Source organism: Pleurodeles waltl, chromosome 3_1 (genome assembly GCF_031143425.1).
Source record: "Pleurodeles waltl isolate 20211129_DDA chromosome 3_1, aPleWal1.hap1.20221129, whole genome shotgun sequence".
Taxonomy (NCBI): Eukaryota; Metazoa; Chordata; class Amphibia; order Caudata; family Salamandridae; genus Pleurodeles; species Pleurodeles waltl.
The window spans coordinates 1,431,669,582-1,431,685,302 of NC_090440.1; the positions used below are offsets into that span (position 1 = coordinate 1,431,669,582).

Consider the following 15,721-nt stretch of genomic DNA (forward strand, 5'->3'; position numbering starts at 1 on the left):
TTAAAACTCAACAGGAAGCTCTTGCAGATAAGAATGTAGCAGGTGCCCCGGTTGAAGCTCAACTTCTGGAAAGGACAAATGATCCTAACTCCAGGTCTTGGCGAAGGCAAAGCCAGTGTGTTTACACCGGGATTCCATATTGAAAAACGATCTGAATTCCTTTGTGGAGGTGAATGCATCTCTCATCTATTGGATCACAATCGGACACTCTCACACCTACATAGACCCTTTCACACCACTCTCACACCTGGACAGACACCCTCTCACACCTATTCTCACACCCAGAGAGACAGGCCCTCCAGCCAACTCCCACCGTGCAGTGTGGGATTGGGTGGTTAAGGGAGGATTTATCGCAGGTTGGGTGGTTTTAGTGGGTTGGCTGCAGTGCCTTGCCTGCGGCCATTCAGTGTGGCAGCGGTTGGATTAATGTATGGTAATAAAAATTACCTTACGTAAAAAAAAAAAAAAAAAACATAGAAATTCACTGAAAAAAACAAAGGTTAGAGGGGGTTATAGTTTAAAAAATAAAATAATAGACGTGATAAAGCCTTACAAATTCACTTAAAAAACCAAAGATTGTTGACAAAACAAAAAAACGCTTTTCCTGTGGAAACTAGGACCACCAATAGTTTTTTTTTTTTTCATATATAAATATATGTACATAAAAACACGGAAAAAAACAAAGGTCATTGGGACTTTCTTGTTGGATTCTGAATTGAATTTACTTGCACAAAACTAGAGAAATGTAGCAGTTTCTTAATTCAAGTAACTATGACTGGTGGCCTAAAGTATCAATAACTTGCGTCCTCGCCATGCACTGAGAATTACCCCAGATATTAGAGCATTCATAACAAGTTTTATTACATCAATGAAACATTAGCTGGGAAAATATTGAAGAACAAATTGTGCATGGCGGGGGCGCAAGTTATAGTTACTTGAAATAACTCTAACCACTTAATTTCTCTGGTTTTGTGTGAGTAAATTCAAAACTTAACTATAAAATCCCTGTAACTTTTTTTTTTTTTTTAAGTGTGTGTGTGTATATAATTATATATACACACACACACACACACACACACACACACACACACACACACACACACACACATACATATTCCTCTTGCCAACCTTAAACCGCATAAAAAACGACCATGGACCCCTACATATCCCTGAACCCTAAAAGCCCAATACCAGTCTTTATTACTACCCATCCATGAGCTGCAAAAAATTATTACTATCCCTTATTGCTACCTATTCCAGAACCCTGAAACCTCTTACTTCCCCTTACCACTACCGATCCATGAAACGTACAAAATCCTTACTACTCCTTCCCATCCCTATGTTTGTGTGTATATATATATATATATATATATATATATATATATATATATATATATGTGTGTGTGTATATATATATATATATATATGTGTGTGTGTATAGCTGTAATTTAAAAAAATAATTAAATACCTAAATAACTTACATGCCTTGTAAGGTACTAAAAAAGTTACTGCGTGGTAATTTATGCATGGCTACACTAGCATACCTTTGGGAGATGTGCGAGCATGACCATCATTGGTACTCTATCGACAGATAAATTGATATGACAACTACTGTAATTGCTTGTGGCGACAAGCAAGTATGTTGCACTGTGTATGTAAGGATGAGTGTTCCAGTGCTGGCAGCATGTGGGCAAACATTGTTCGGTACGTGCAGGCATTTGGTGAAGATAAGTGGGCATGCCTCACGCTGGTGTGGCTTGTGGAGAGGTGTACATGGCACCTATTGACACTGTCTTTGAAGATGCATGAGTATTGCACCTGTCTGCACTGTATATGTAGACTTGAGAATATGACAAACGCTGACACTGTTGGGCAGACAGTTTGGCGTGGCACTTGCAGATCCCCCTGAATTCTATTCATTGGTTCATATTCTTCACATCACAATCCATAAAAAGACCTATTGCTTGTAAAGGGATCACTAGGAAAGGCATTGATAGGCTACAGGTCAAGCTGCACAGAACAACACAGTCTGCACTGGTTTCATTCACTTGAGCATGATGGTGAAAGGTGGAAGATATCGGAGGGGAGCGTACGCATGTGTTACATGAGAAGATGTGCGAGATTGCAAATTGTCCAAATGGTAGACTGAGCCAAATGTTATTGTTTCTGTTTTAGATGACCATGAAGACTCACAAGACTCAGACCGGTCCTTGGCAGTGAAGTCTTCAGCGAGGTAAAGTTCTTGATAAGGAGATGTGTCTGCATTGTTTGAGCAAGATGCAGGCATCACTGTTATTATTTGTAATGTCTGTGGTATTTTGGTTTCAGAGCCAGTGTTTGTGTGTGTTTGTAGTCATCCATGTTCTTTTTGCAATATTTATGGAAATCTTTCACTACTGGCTGTAGATAGAGGCTATGACTTCATGAGCCACATACATTGGAGAGAACAATGCTTCACTTTTAAGTGTGTAGATGATTTGCAGACATTGTGGGACATTCCACAAGGAGAAGGATTTGATGTGTTCAAAGAGTGGGGTTTAGGAAATGGCTCATTTAGAAGAAGTTGTGGATCTTTGTGTGATGTGTAAGATGTGGAGCGAGTCTGACTGAGGTGGTGAGAGAGAGGGGCAGCAAACGACTTCACTCCCCACCCTGTACTCTTCCTATGAGTTCCTTTTTTTTATTCTCTACATCATCACTGTTTGCCTTTTTAAATCTTGCAAGCAAGAAAACATGTGGTCTGCTTCTAGTAATGAAAACTAAATGGCATGCTTGGGAAGCACTCCAGATGAAAACCGTATCAAAGCATAATATTTATACAGAGTAACTGCATTAGCATACACACATAGCAAGTTGTTGCTTTGCTTAGGCTGACAGATTTGTTATTGTAAATCTTATTTGGCTCCTGATAACTTCATCAGAAAAGAATGAAGGAGCTGAAGTTTGTTTTGACCTTGTTGAGTATCATTTATATATGCCGCTATGGATGGTAAGTAGTGATAACTTAATTTCTGAGGTGATGGTTAGTGTTGCCTCTGTTTGCATGGTTCTTATGAAATAAATTGGAAGCGTTGCCTGGAAGAGCTTTGACTTGCAATTGTGAATTAACCTAACTTATAAATTGGTGTCCCTAACAAGATATTTTGTCAAAATATTTTAAAGTTGCTACCTACCATTACCCCAGGCCCCCCCCCCACCCACCATTAAAAAATGTTATAGCTATGACTGGAGGAACTGGAGTGGCAGGGCTGAGTGCTGTCAGCCAGACTGAGGAAATTTATTCAGGGTTACTTCTTCTGTTGCTTATAATCTAAACTAAATGAAATCATTATGAAAAGCAAATGCATTAAATAGAAATTGACTCAAAACAGGGAAAACTGAAATCCTACTGTTTGGATCTTGATTGTTTTTCTGGGGCCCGTCTGCTGGCCAGAGTGGACTGGAGCCTATCCCTCTACCCCTACCTTGGCATGGAACTTGGGAGTCAAGATTGAGTCAAACTTATGTATGCGCTCCAATACCTGCAGTAGTGGGCTCATGCTTTGTTCTATTAAGAATGTTTAAAAAATCCTTGGGACTACTTCCTTTACAGGCACAGAGGACCGTGTAATGATGTCATGTATTGATTATGCTAACATTCTGTATCTTGGTGTGCCAGAGTAGCTGCTTAAGAGACTACAGGTGGTTGACAATGCTGCAGCAAGGTTGCTTCTAAAGGTTCCTTGATGTGCCAATTTCTCAACATCTGAAGGCATTTCATTGGCCTCTTGTGAAGGAGAACATCCAGTTTAAAGCATTGACTATAGCACATTGCGCTTTATATTACAATAATTCCTAGTATTTCTCTGCAAGACTACAAACATTCCCTTCCAAGTAGATCTGTCCGCTCGTCAGATGGTTTACTGCAGGTCTCCAAGATCACACGCAAGAAGTGGGGTGGTGCATCATTTACCTTCCTGGCGACTGGTGCTTGAAATCCGGTCCTGCTTCATCCTCGAAAGATTAAATATGAGAACCTATTCCAAAAAAAGCAGCAAAACTGGTGTTTTCAGATGGTCTTCTTTTGGTTGAGTTAGCCGGCAGTTTTTCAGTACCTGGACGTACTTTTTAAGTAGCTGTAGCACTTTACAATTGGCTAGATTGATTTGATTGAACACTGCTCCCCAAAACTGAGTTGTTGCAAGCCCTCTGACTCCAGGGCCCCAATGCAACTGCATCCCCTCAGGCCTCAAAGTCTACTCAGCCATTCACGATGGCGAGTCATATTTTATCAGGTCAAGCTACTTTTGCGTTCAGGCAAGTTGACAAAGAACAGGTATTCTGTTCAGTTAGAAAGTGAATGTGCAGTAAAGACACCTTTAGATCCTGTTCTTGTCATGTTTGCTTTGTGTTCAGAGGTCAAAAGTCAGCTTGTCTTCTTTTAATTACTTTTCATTCTGACTGCAGAATTCCTGATTTGTTAAGATGAACTGTCGGACCTGCTGTACAGTTTGTGAAATGAAAGGCTGTAAGGTTTTTCCTAACACACAACATTTAAATAACTAAGTAAACTGTACAAACATTCCAGAATATATTTCAGTAGTAGTGAAAACCCATTTTTTGTACTTCTGTGTGATGAAAAAACATATTTTAATTGGATGAAAACAAATCAGAACACTTTACATGGTGATGTTCAAATGATAAATATGTTTTCTGAAACAACATTTTTAACAGATTGTTGATACACTATATAGTTTGTCAGTAAAGCTGCATGTTAGTGGAAGTTTTTTCTTAGAAGTGTACTGTCTGTAAATGACAGTGTGCTACCATATCGTGCTTTAGTAATACTTTTATTAAAAGTGAGTGTTTAAACATAAACTGAAAAACACTCCTGCCCTGATGGCAATGCTATTAGTATACTAAGAAGCGAGTCCTGGATCATGTGTATGCTATATGTGGGCTAGATACTTATTATACCTGAAGCAAACGTTTGGTCTATTCAATCAGACAAAAGAGGTTTTTTTTGTACAGCAGAAATGCTGAACTCACATATTTGAAGGTGCAAATATATTTGAGGATGACATAAAAAGCAACTGTAAAATAAAGTATTTGCCTAGGATCACACAATTTGAGACCCGTTTACGTTTCAAGTACATTACAGTTGGGTCAAGTAGATTATTCAGCTTACCCAAACTGCAGGTCTAGTAACATTTTTATAATTTTTCAAAGCCTGCTCTTGAACTAAAGCTAGTTCCAGTTCTGAGAAGCAAGTTGTCTACTCTACCTTTCCCACCCTTTCCTCACCTCGGTAGGAAGCTGGCTCTTTATATTCTATACCAAAATGACATGTACAGTGCAAAGAATTCTGGAGCTCCATTATAAGTGGACAGGAGCTTACTCTAGCAATCCCAAGGTGCTCTCTTAGGAGGTAGTGTGATCCAGCAGTCCTAGACATATCAGAGAGAAGTGTTGTATTTTACTATAGGCACACAGTAAATGAGACACACAACTAAATACGGATATCAACACCAATTTATAAAAATAGCACATACTTTTATATAAATGTTTTGATACGAAGATCATCGGAATCAGGTGAATACTTTTTGAGTTATGAATTTTAACAGTTCGTAAAAGTTGACAGTGCATTTTTCTGAAGCTGCAAAGTTACCTTCTGGGAGAGAAAACATATACAGCAAACCGGTACTCCACAGCAACTTACAGGACAAATCTTCCAGGCTTAAGGTGAGTATGGGTCAAGGTACTAGGCCACACAACAGGTCACGTGGGTGGCAGGGTGCAGTGGTGCAATTCAGCTTCGGGGGTCCCGTTGAAGTCAGTGGGGATCGGTCTGGTCAGAAAGGCCCCAGGGATGTAATGAGGACCAGTCCGGGTGACCCTCTAAGGGGGTTCAGTTTCTGCAATGCTCAGGGACGTAGGGACACCTGTGGTCCTTTTCTCCTTGGTCCAGGGCTGCTGGGTGCAGAGGTGTCTTGGACAGTTGGGTTTCTATCACTGGTGGCAGTTGCTGCAGAAGGGCCCTGTAGAAAGAGGTTGCAGGAATGGACTTGGGGTCCAGTCTGACCAAATCATAAAGTGGACTCTGGTCTCATGAGGCTCGGGGTCACAGGGACACCTGTCTTCCTCTTCTTCTCAGTCCAGGGCGGCCGGGTGCAGAGGTGCAGTGGACCGTCAAGTCTTTGTCACCAGAGGTGGTCGCGATAGAGGGGGGCCTGCAGAAAGAGGCTACAAGCGTCGTCAGGAAGTCCACAGTGGGCAAACTCAAGGGTGGCTTTGTCGTTGGAATGCCTGGTAACCAGGCTGACTTCAGCTCTGGCTAGGAGGCAAGGGTGCAGTGGTACTCTCCACTCAGAAACTTTTCTGTTGGTGGTAGACTGGTAGAAACCAGCCAGGGAGCACACCAGTAGGTGATAGGTTTATCAGGGGGCACCTCTAAGGTGCCCTCTGAGTGCATGTATTAATAAATCCGTGAATTTATTAAAATGAGATGTTTGATACCAAACATCCCTAGTTTCAGTGAAGTCATCATGCAGCTGGGAAACTCGTATTGACCAGTGTCCAGCACATGTCCTACAAATGGCTTCCCTAATCACTTACTATGCCTAAGAATCGACAAAGACATAGTAGGGGCATATCTGCTCATGGAAATGTGTCCTCACCTGTAATATAATGCACCCTACCTTAGGGCTGTAAGGCCTGCTGTAGGGGTGACATACACATAGCAGGCACAGTTTGTGGACATGGCACACAAGTGTGTGTCATGTTGTGTTTCACTTTTTGGAGCACCTTGTCACACATCATGCAGTGGCAGCCTAAATGAGTTTGGTGCTGGGTCCCTTAGTATGGAACAGGTTATGCTGCAGCTCATATGGGACCCTCTTTAGTACCCATGTACTAGAGGTACCACTTTCTAGGGTCTTACAGAGGTGCTAAAGGCCTGGTCGTTTGGGGATAAAGTGACCAGTTGTCTTGTTTCTGGGGAAGGAACACTGGCACCGAGGACCTGGTTACTGGAACCCAGTGCACTTCAGTAAACTTTGCACCAAATATCAGGCAAAACGTGTGTGGGGGGGGGGGGGGGGGATCTACAGCAACCAAAAATCCAGTTAACTGCAACCATGCCTGGCCATCTCCAGTCTTTAAACAGGCTCACTGTCCCATTAAGAAAACATCTATGCTCCCATATGTTGGCCCTTCTTTGCAGGAAGAGTGCCCTCAGCCCTAATGGCCGCAAAGAAAATGAGCCGCCATGCACCTTTTGTAAAGTAAGACTGTCATAATTGTGATGGAGTGGGCCCTTAACACCCTGGTGTCTTGTGAAGCACACTGTCTCCTTTCTTAATAACTTGGGCCCCCGTTTTACCCCCAAACTCCTCACCATCTCGTTAAAGCCCAAAGTAAGATGTCTTTGTTGCTTCAATTTTCCCCACCTTGTGCCATTACTCAAAGGTCCAAAGCACTACTGGCACAGTAAGGATGCACTGAGCCCTAATACAATCAATGAAGTATAATAAAATGGCCATAATTGGGGTTAGGTCTCCCCTCAAACATCTGGGCCTGGGTGCCACTGCACCTGCAGCGTCCATGATACATACAGCGCTGCCCTGTGAAGCCAAGGGAAGGGTAGAGAGCGAAAGAAACTTGCCTTAACACCAGGTTGACTTCAAACACTGGACTTCAGAGGGGATTTTACTCATTAGAAACACTCCACCCACAACTTTTTATCAAAAAGATGCAATCGGGAAGCCACCAAAATGTTATGTAAAACAATGGTCTGTAGTAAACATCTTTTTCTCTTGCCCCCGTTGTTACTCAGCACTGTATTAACTAAAACACGTCACAGGCTCCTAAAAATTAGCATTACAAAGCACACACAGATTGTGACTCAGACAGCTAACAGGAGCTGCAAACAGGTACCACGGAATATCCATTCACTGTGACCGGGCTTCTTCTCATCAGCACTATGCTTTCATGTAATAGCCAGGAACTCTGGAGGTAGACATGGAGGACTGGTTTGCTGGGAGCAAACAGCTTACTGGCCATCCACAGATTATGACCTAAATAAACTCCTGCATGTAATTCATCCTGACCTGTAATCTGAACAGGGCAAGGTTAAAACAGAAGCCAGAAACAACACGTCATCAGTCCTCTATTGATCTAGCACAGTGTAAGTCGGAAAACTAAAACTGCCAGTAGAGTGTTTATGCATTTCAATATGAGCATAATAAAAAGCCACCAAGAGATTAATGTAAATTATTATGCAAAGAATAGGTCAGCATGTTTCATTACCAGTAGTTCAAGGATACAAGGACATTAAGTCAGATGTGTCTCCTCAAAGTAGATGCACATTGGCCCAAGACAGATTATACATACCAGATCACCAAGAGCAGGGCACCCATAATGACTGCTTTTAACAGTGTGGGCCTCAGAGCCCTGTCATAGGATGGTATGGTATAAGTGAGCTTCATAAGTCACCCAAAATCCTAGTAGAAAAGATTAAAATGAGCTCAACAAACTGGGAAAGAGAAACCTTCATATCTTAAGTGTGTGAACTTTGATTGTCACTCCTAATCAGAACAGCAAGGGTGCACTGTGCCCTAATTAATCAATTAAGGAAGGTGAGCGAAATAGCCATAGTTCGGGTTTAGATGACTGTTCACATTCCTGGGACTTTGTGCGTCTGCTCCTGCAGCACCAGTGATGCCTACAGGCCTGCACTGTGAAGCCAAATGAGGGACCGAAACCTAAAGAGGGAACAAACCTTCATACCAGAGTGCATGCAACCTGAAAGAAATGTAATTGTGTGCTTTTGTGTAGGAAAATGCCACTGTTGGCATGGGTTACCCCCAACGGATTGCCTTTTGTTGATGCTAGCTTTGATTGAAAGTGTGCTGGGACCCTGTTAACCAGGCCCCAGTACCAGTTTTCTTTCCCTAAAACTGTACCTTTGTCTCCACAATTGGAACAGCCCTGGCACACAGATAATTCCCTTGTAAAAGGTACCCCTGCTACCAAGGGCCCTGTGGCCAGGGAGGGTCTCTAAGGGCTGCAACATGTATTATGCCACCCTGGGGACCCCTCACTCAGCACATGCACACTGCCTCACAGCTTGTGTGTGCTGGTGGGGAGAAAAAGACTAAGTGGACATGGCAATCCCCTCAGGGTGCGATGCCCACAACCCACTGCCTGTGGCATAGGTACGTCACCCCTCTAGCAGGCCTTACACTCCTAAGGCAGGGTGCACTATACCACAGGTGAGGGCATAGCTGCATGTGCACTATGCCCCTACAGTATCAAAGCCAATTCTTAGACATTGTAAGTGCAGGGTAGCCATAAAGAGTATATGGTCTGGGAATTTGTCAAACGCGTACTACAAAGTTCCATAATGGCTACACTGAATACTGGGAAGTTTGGTATCAAACGCCTCAGCACAATAAACCCACACTGATGCCAGAGTGGGATTTATTGAAAAATGCACACAGAGGGCATCTTAGAGATGCCCCCTGCATACCAGCCCAACTGCTAGTGCTAGGCTGACTGGTCTACCACTTCCAGACTAGTTTCTGGCCACATAGGGTGAGTGCCTTTGTGCACTCTGTGACCAGGAACAAAGCCTGTCATGTGTGGAGGTGCTTCACACCTCCCCCTGCAGGAACTGTAACACCTGGCGGTGAGCCTCAAAGGCTCAAGCCTGGTGTTACAATGCCCCAGGGCACTCCAGCTAGTGGAGATGCCTGCCCCCCGGACACAGTCCCCATTTTTGGTGGCAAGTCCAGAGGAGTTAATGAGAAAAACAAGGAGTCGTCACCCTCCAGCCAGGACAGCCCCTAAGGTGTCCAGAGCTGAGGTGACCCCTTCCTTAGAAAATCCTCCATCTTGGCATGGAGGATTTATCCCAGTAAGATTAGGGATGTGCCCCCCCTCGCCAAAGGGAAGAGGCACAAGGAGGGTGTACCCACCCTCAGGGACAGTAGCCATTGGCTACTGCCCACCAGCCCTAAACACACCCCTAAATCTAGTTTTTAGGGGCGACTCCGAACCCGGGAAATTGGATTCCTGATGACCTAACAAGGAGGACTGCTGACCTGAAAACCCTGCAGAGAATAAAGAGACGACAACTGCTTTGGCCCCAGCCCTACCAGCCTGTCTCCAGATTCAAAGAACAGTGACGCATCCAGTAGGCTCAGCGACCTCTGCCGACACAGAGGACTGCCGTGCAAATCCAAAGGACCAAGAAACTCCAGTGGACAGCGGCTCTGTCCAAAGCAACAAAGAAGAAACCATCTTCAAAGGGACTCTCACCTTACTCCGGCCCTGGCCCCTGTCCAGAAAAACCAACACCAAGGAGAGGACCCCCACTGCTTGTCCACCCTGAGATGACCACCTTGCACCCTCACAACAACGCCTGCCGAGAGAATCCAGAGGATCCCCCTGACCGCGACTACCCTGTAACAAAGAACCCGACTCCTGGAAGAAGCACTGCACCCACAGCCCCCAGGCCCGAAAGGAACCAACTACCAGTGCTGGAGTGACCAGCAGGCGGCTCTCATTGTTGCCCAGTCGGTGGCTGGCCCGAGAAGCCCCCCTGTGCCCTGCCTGCATCGCCAGAATGAGCCCTGGGTCCCTCCATTGATTCCAATACAAAACCTGACGCCTTGTTTGCACACTGCACGCCTAGTCTCCATAGGCACCTACCGCCCCTGTGTCGCTGGTTCTGATGTTTGGTGTTAACTTGAACCCCCAACGGTGGGATGCCTATGCCCCGAAGACTGAACTTGTAAGTGCTTTACTTACCTGACAAACTAACCTTTACTTTACCTCTCCCAGGAACTGTTGAATTCTGCACTGTGTCCACTTTTAAAATAGCTTCTTGCCATTTTATGCTACACTGTGTACATTATTGTTTTGATTAAATGTTCTATATTTACCTATGCCAAGTACCTTACAATTTATGTACTTACTTGAAATCTGAATCTTGTGGTTCTAAAATAAATTAAGAAAATCTTTTTCTATTTAAAAACCTATTGACCTGGAGTTAAGTCTTTGAGTGTGTGTTCTCATTTATTGCTTGTGTGTGTACAACAAATCCTTAACACTACCTTCTGATAAGCCTAGCTGCTCGACCACACTACCACAAATAGAGAATTAGTATTATCTATTATTGCCACTATCAACCTCTAAGGGGAACCCCTGGGCTCTGTACACACTATCTCTCACTTTGAGATAGTATATACAGAGCCAGCTTCTTACAAATTGTTTTTTCACCAAATGTATAGGGTGCTCTTGAGAGTGTGTAGTATTTAACTGATGGAAACACGTGCATCTTCATGGTAACAAAAATTAATTATTTTGAGGGGTAATGTAAGGGTGTTACTAGCTGAGTTCCAAAGTTCGTTCTTTGACACCAATACACTCACTGACCCCATTCCAGTAGGAGTCAGGTATTCAGGGTGTAAGTTTCTATGGCACTTTTTAATGAAATTTATACACCAAAACAATTTTAAAAAGTCATACTTCAGGCCATCTTTATTTACAAGTGCTTGTTGAAACATTTGCATCCCTCTGCGAATACTGCCATGGACCTCAGAGTGGCGCGCCCCACAATTTGACGGCCTCTGCAATATATGGATTTGACAAACATTGAAAGAGAGAGGGCATTGTCGCATTTTAAGTCCCTGGCATAAGGATGGTTCATTAAGCTTGAACGTTAGTCTGTCGAAATGCATCTTTCTGAAGATTATGAGTTGAACCGAATCCCAGCAAGGCATACTCTGCCTTCCATACTTACGAGGTGGGTACATTGAGTGGCATAAACTGAGTGATAGCAACATTGGTTATATACAGCGCTTGGGAACAGCAGGTGCTAGAGGGGCAAATATCAATTACTCACCTCTACGACATCTATCTATGGTGCCTGGTCCCTGATCACGTCTTCAAACCCAGCAAGTAGTGCCAGAGCCTGCGCCCAATGGCCATTGAATAGAGGGAAGCCAAGGATGTACACCTTCTGCATTGTCAAGATTCTCCTGCAGAAAACTCAAGTAAAAGAGGAAGCATGGAAGCAAGCATAAGCGAGGTAAGCCACCAAAGCTTCTTTTGGACACATCTTAGGAGCCACAGCTGGGTGAGGTTCTCCCACCACAGTAAATAGCATTGTCGGAGGCTCCTACACTCAGCAGCGGCTCCTCTGCTCTGGCAGAGGAGCATCGTCCCCCGCTATCAGCAACAGTTGCAAGCTTTTAACAACAAAATGATAATAAGCTGTGTTAATTATTATTTCCTTTTTAAAGGGGTGGAGCCATGTGGGATGATGGGAGGAGGTGAGTGCACTGTGCCCCCCCTCCCCCCCCCCCTCCCAGTCCAAATGTGTGCTCGGCTGGCCATCTCGGGATGGCCAAACACACGTGCACTGTGCTCTCTCCAGCCTGGCACTGTGTTGCTGGGCTGGAGAGAGCAGGCACAGGCTCCCAGTCAGGCTGGGAGCACCCTGGCTGGGCGCACCAGCCAATCCTAACGCTTCTCTGAGCAGCAACAGGATTGGCTGCAGGGCAGGCTTGGAGCCTGTGCCTGCAGTGACAGGGAAAGAGGAGCAACACAGCAGCCGAGCAGCCCCGCCCCTTTAGTCTGCTGCCTAAACTGGCTCCCTCCTTCCCAGGATACCTGTACCTAGATTTTCTGGTACAAAGAGCTGATCCAGTGTCTTAATCTCAATGCTGTGTTAGAGCTTTTTAGGCATGTTATGGCCCCCTCTAGAGTACCTTTGACCCTATAGCACCAGAGGGGATACCGTTGGGGTTTACGCCAGTGAATCTTCCATTGCTGCCATTTGCTTCCTTTCTGATGCTCCAAATTGTGCTGCAGACATCACCTCTGTTGTGGATTTAGTCCAAGCCCTCAGTATCTCTGGTGCCACTGGTTCCAGCTTGGTCCAGCTGCTTTAGGATCTCAACCTCTGGCTTGGTCCAGGAAAGAGGCACAACATCATCTGGAAGATTGACAGTTCCAAGAATTTACTACTCTTAATGACCTGTTTGGCTTGTACTCTGAACATGAGGGCCTTTATGAGCTGACTCAGCTTTGGAACACTTCAAACTGAGTTCTGCCACAGCCTGCTCCCTTGGTCTGCAGCCCCTAAATAAAGAATTTCCGGGGGTTCAGAAATTTTGTGGCTTTGCTAGAGTCCTGAAAGTACCTCAACAGCAAGCAACCCTTGCTCAGCAGCAATCTCACAACCCTGTCCTGCAACAATAGAGGAGCCCTGGAAAACGTAGAGGCCATACAACACGATATGCAGTCACTCTTTCCTCCGCCTTTCTAGCCAAACAGGGAAGCAGCGTTAGTTCTCCCTTGTCGGTCCCTTCGAGGCTGGTTCGAGGCCAGGTATCCCTTTTTCCACTAGCCTGAAAGTCCATAATTTCAGATCCGTGGGACATGCAAAATGTGGAAAAGGGGTATACCTACCTTTCTAACAGTCTTCTTCTCGAATCCCACTCATGTTTCGGACCTTTCACTGGAACACATTCTTGGTTCAGAAAGGAGCTGTGGAATTGGTCCCAGACCAGGAGATTGGTTTAGGTTATTACACTTGTTACTTCCTTATTCCAAAGAAGGAAAGGGGTCTCTGTCCAGTCTTGAATCTCAGGGTCTTGCACTTCTTCCTGCGCAAGGAGAAGTTCAAGATGCTACACCTTGCCAAGGCTTTTTTGGTGTTTGAGATTGTCTCTCGATTACCATATATCGTTTCTTAAGTCCCACAGGAAGTACTTGTGTTTTGTGATGAGTGTAATTCACTTTAAGTTTCTTCCTTTTGATCTGACATCGGCACCTGAAGTCTTCACAAATGTGATGGCAGCCCATTTCAAGAGGTTATGGATTCCAGTTTTTTTCCTACTTGGGCTTTTGAATGCCAGAACTGCGCATATAGGGGGGGGTCCGACCCCTGGGCTTTTCTTTCAGGGTTTCCAAAATTAAACTAGAGCCCTCTCTGCTCCTTCAGTTCATAAGGGCAGTACCGAATACCAGCTTTGGTCAAGCCTTTCTACTTGCGTAGAGGATACATGACATCCATGTGTCACTCACACGCCTCCAGGAAGATGCATGAATTACAGTCCTGTGTGGCCTTGGCGTGCTTCGTCTATTACCTCCTTACAGCCTTCTGGGCATGCATGCCTACTGGCATATGAGGGCTGTCCATTGGTTCAAGCATGAGGAGCTTAGCAGACTCCATTGTAGTCTCCGAGGATTCTGCAGCAGTGTTTGTCTTCTGGGTGTGGAGGGGACCCTTTCCATAGGGATGTCTTTACAGTCTCCCTCAGCCATGGCCCCTGTGGTAATGAATGCTGCCAGTCTAGGGTTGGGTGCTTATCTGCTGGATTGCAAAATCAGTGTGATTTACCTAGCACTTAAGGCATTCCTCCCTTCCATTCGCAGTTGTTCAGCCCAGATCTTGACCAACAGTACAACCGTGATATGGTAGGTCAAAAAGCACAGGGAGTGGGGTCCTAGTATCTCTGTCGAGAAGGTCTAAGGCACCGGTTTTGAGCACAGGACCACAAAATGTGGTTGATAATGAATGTTCTAGCTGGCTTGCAGAAAACCAGTACCAGCGACCCGAGTCCGGTTATCACTAGTGACATCTAGACCGGTAGGTTGCGAAGAGAATATTCAATCAATTAAGTGTGCCCCACATGTAGTTTGATTTGCCTCAAGTTCTGTGCCCTCCAGCATCTGGTGCAAACAGCCGTGGGGGATTACTTTTGGTTGAAGTGGAATTTTCTTCTTCACTGTATGTTTTGTCCCATACACTTAATTCTTCGGGTTTTGAGGATTATACAAGTCTCAAGTTATAGTGTGTGTTACGCAGACTTTCTGCATCTCTCTTCTTGTGCTCTGTTCATTCTTTCTCTCAGAGTGGACCTCTCCAAATCGGGGAGGGGGGAAATGTCTGACTAATATGACACCTTTCCATCTGGAACAGTCAATCACTCTTCCTTCCCCCATAACACTCTACCAAGGAGGAGGAAAGACTGCATAGGCTGGTCCTAAAAAGAGTGGTGCACTTTTATATCGACCTCACAAAGGACTTGCATGATGACCACTACCTCTTCATGGGATATGCAAGCAGCAGAAAATGAACAGCTGTGCAGAAAAGGACCTTATCTCAGTAGATTGTGTGCATTAAAACTTGCTATGCCATGGACAAAAAAGAACCACCGGAAGGCATTGGGGCACACTCAGTGAGAGCTAACTCTTCAACATCTGCCTTGGCTGAATAGTAGTTTCTGTGGGTGACACTTGCAGAGCGGACACTTGGTTATCTGTCTACACATTTGCTAAGCATTAAATTGTCTGGATTCTGAGGTGAGGAGGTATGGGCAGTTCACCAAATCTGTGCTATCAAGGCCCTCCATATCGTAGGTGGGTATTGCTTGGTAATCTATTCAAGATATAAGAAATCTGCAGGTGGAAGTATCCATCAGTAGTAAAAGTTAGTTACCTTTGGTAATAATATTTTTTGTTTATTTTCTATCTACCTGCAGATTCCTCACCGATTCCCCTGAACTCCATCTTTGATGGAGGGTCATGGGCCAATATAATAGAGTTCCAAGTTTCTGTTATTGCATTACTTATCTCATCTGATGTCGTTCTCATCCTACTGCTTTGGCATAGTGGAATAAAGGGGCTTAGTAAACTGACATAAGTACGATAGTAGGGCACTTTATAG

General features: G+C 44.6%; 1 protein-coding gene across 3 annotated transcripts in view; it reads left to right on the plus strand.

Moving 5' to 3' along the window:
• BUD13 (BUD13 homolog) overlaps window positions 1-15,721 on the plus strand; it is a 133,385-nt gene that overhangs the window by 52,175 nt on the left and 65,489 nt on the right. For all 3 annotated transcript variants that reach the window (XM_069224954.1, XM_069224955.1, XM_069224956.1), the window contains one exon: window positions 2,176-2,233. In XM_069224954.1, coding sequence (XP_069081055.1) covers window positions 2,176-2,233 — 58 coding nt within the window. The remainder of the gene's footprint in view (window positions 1-2,175; window positions 2,234-15,721) is intronic.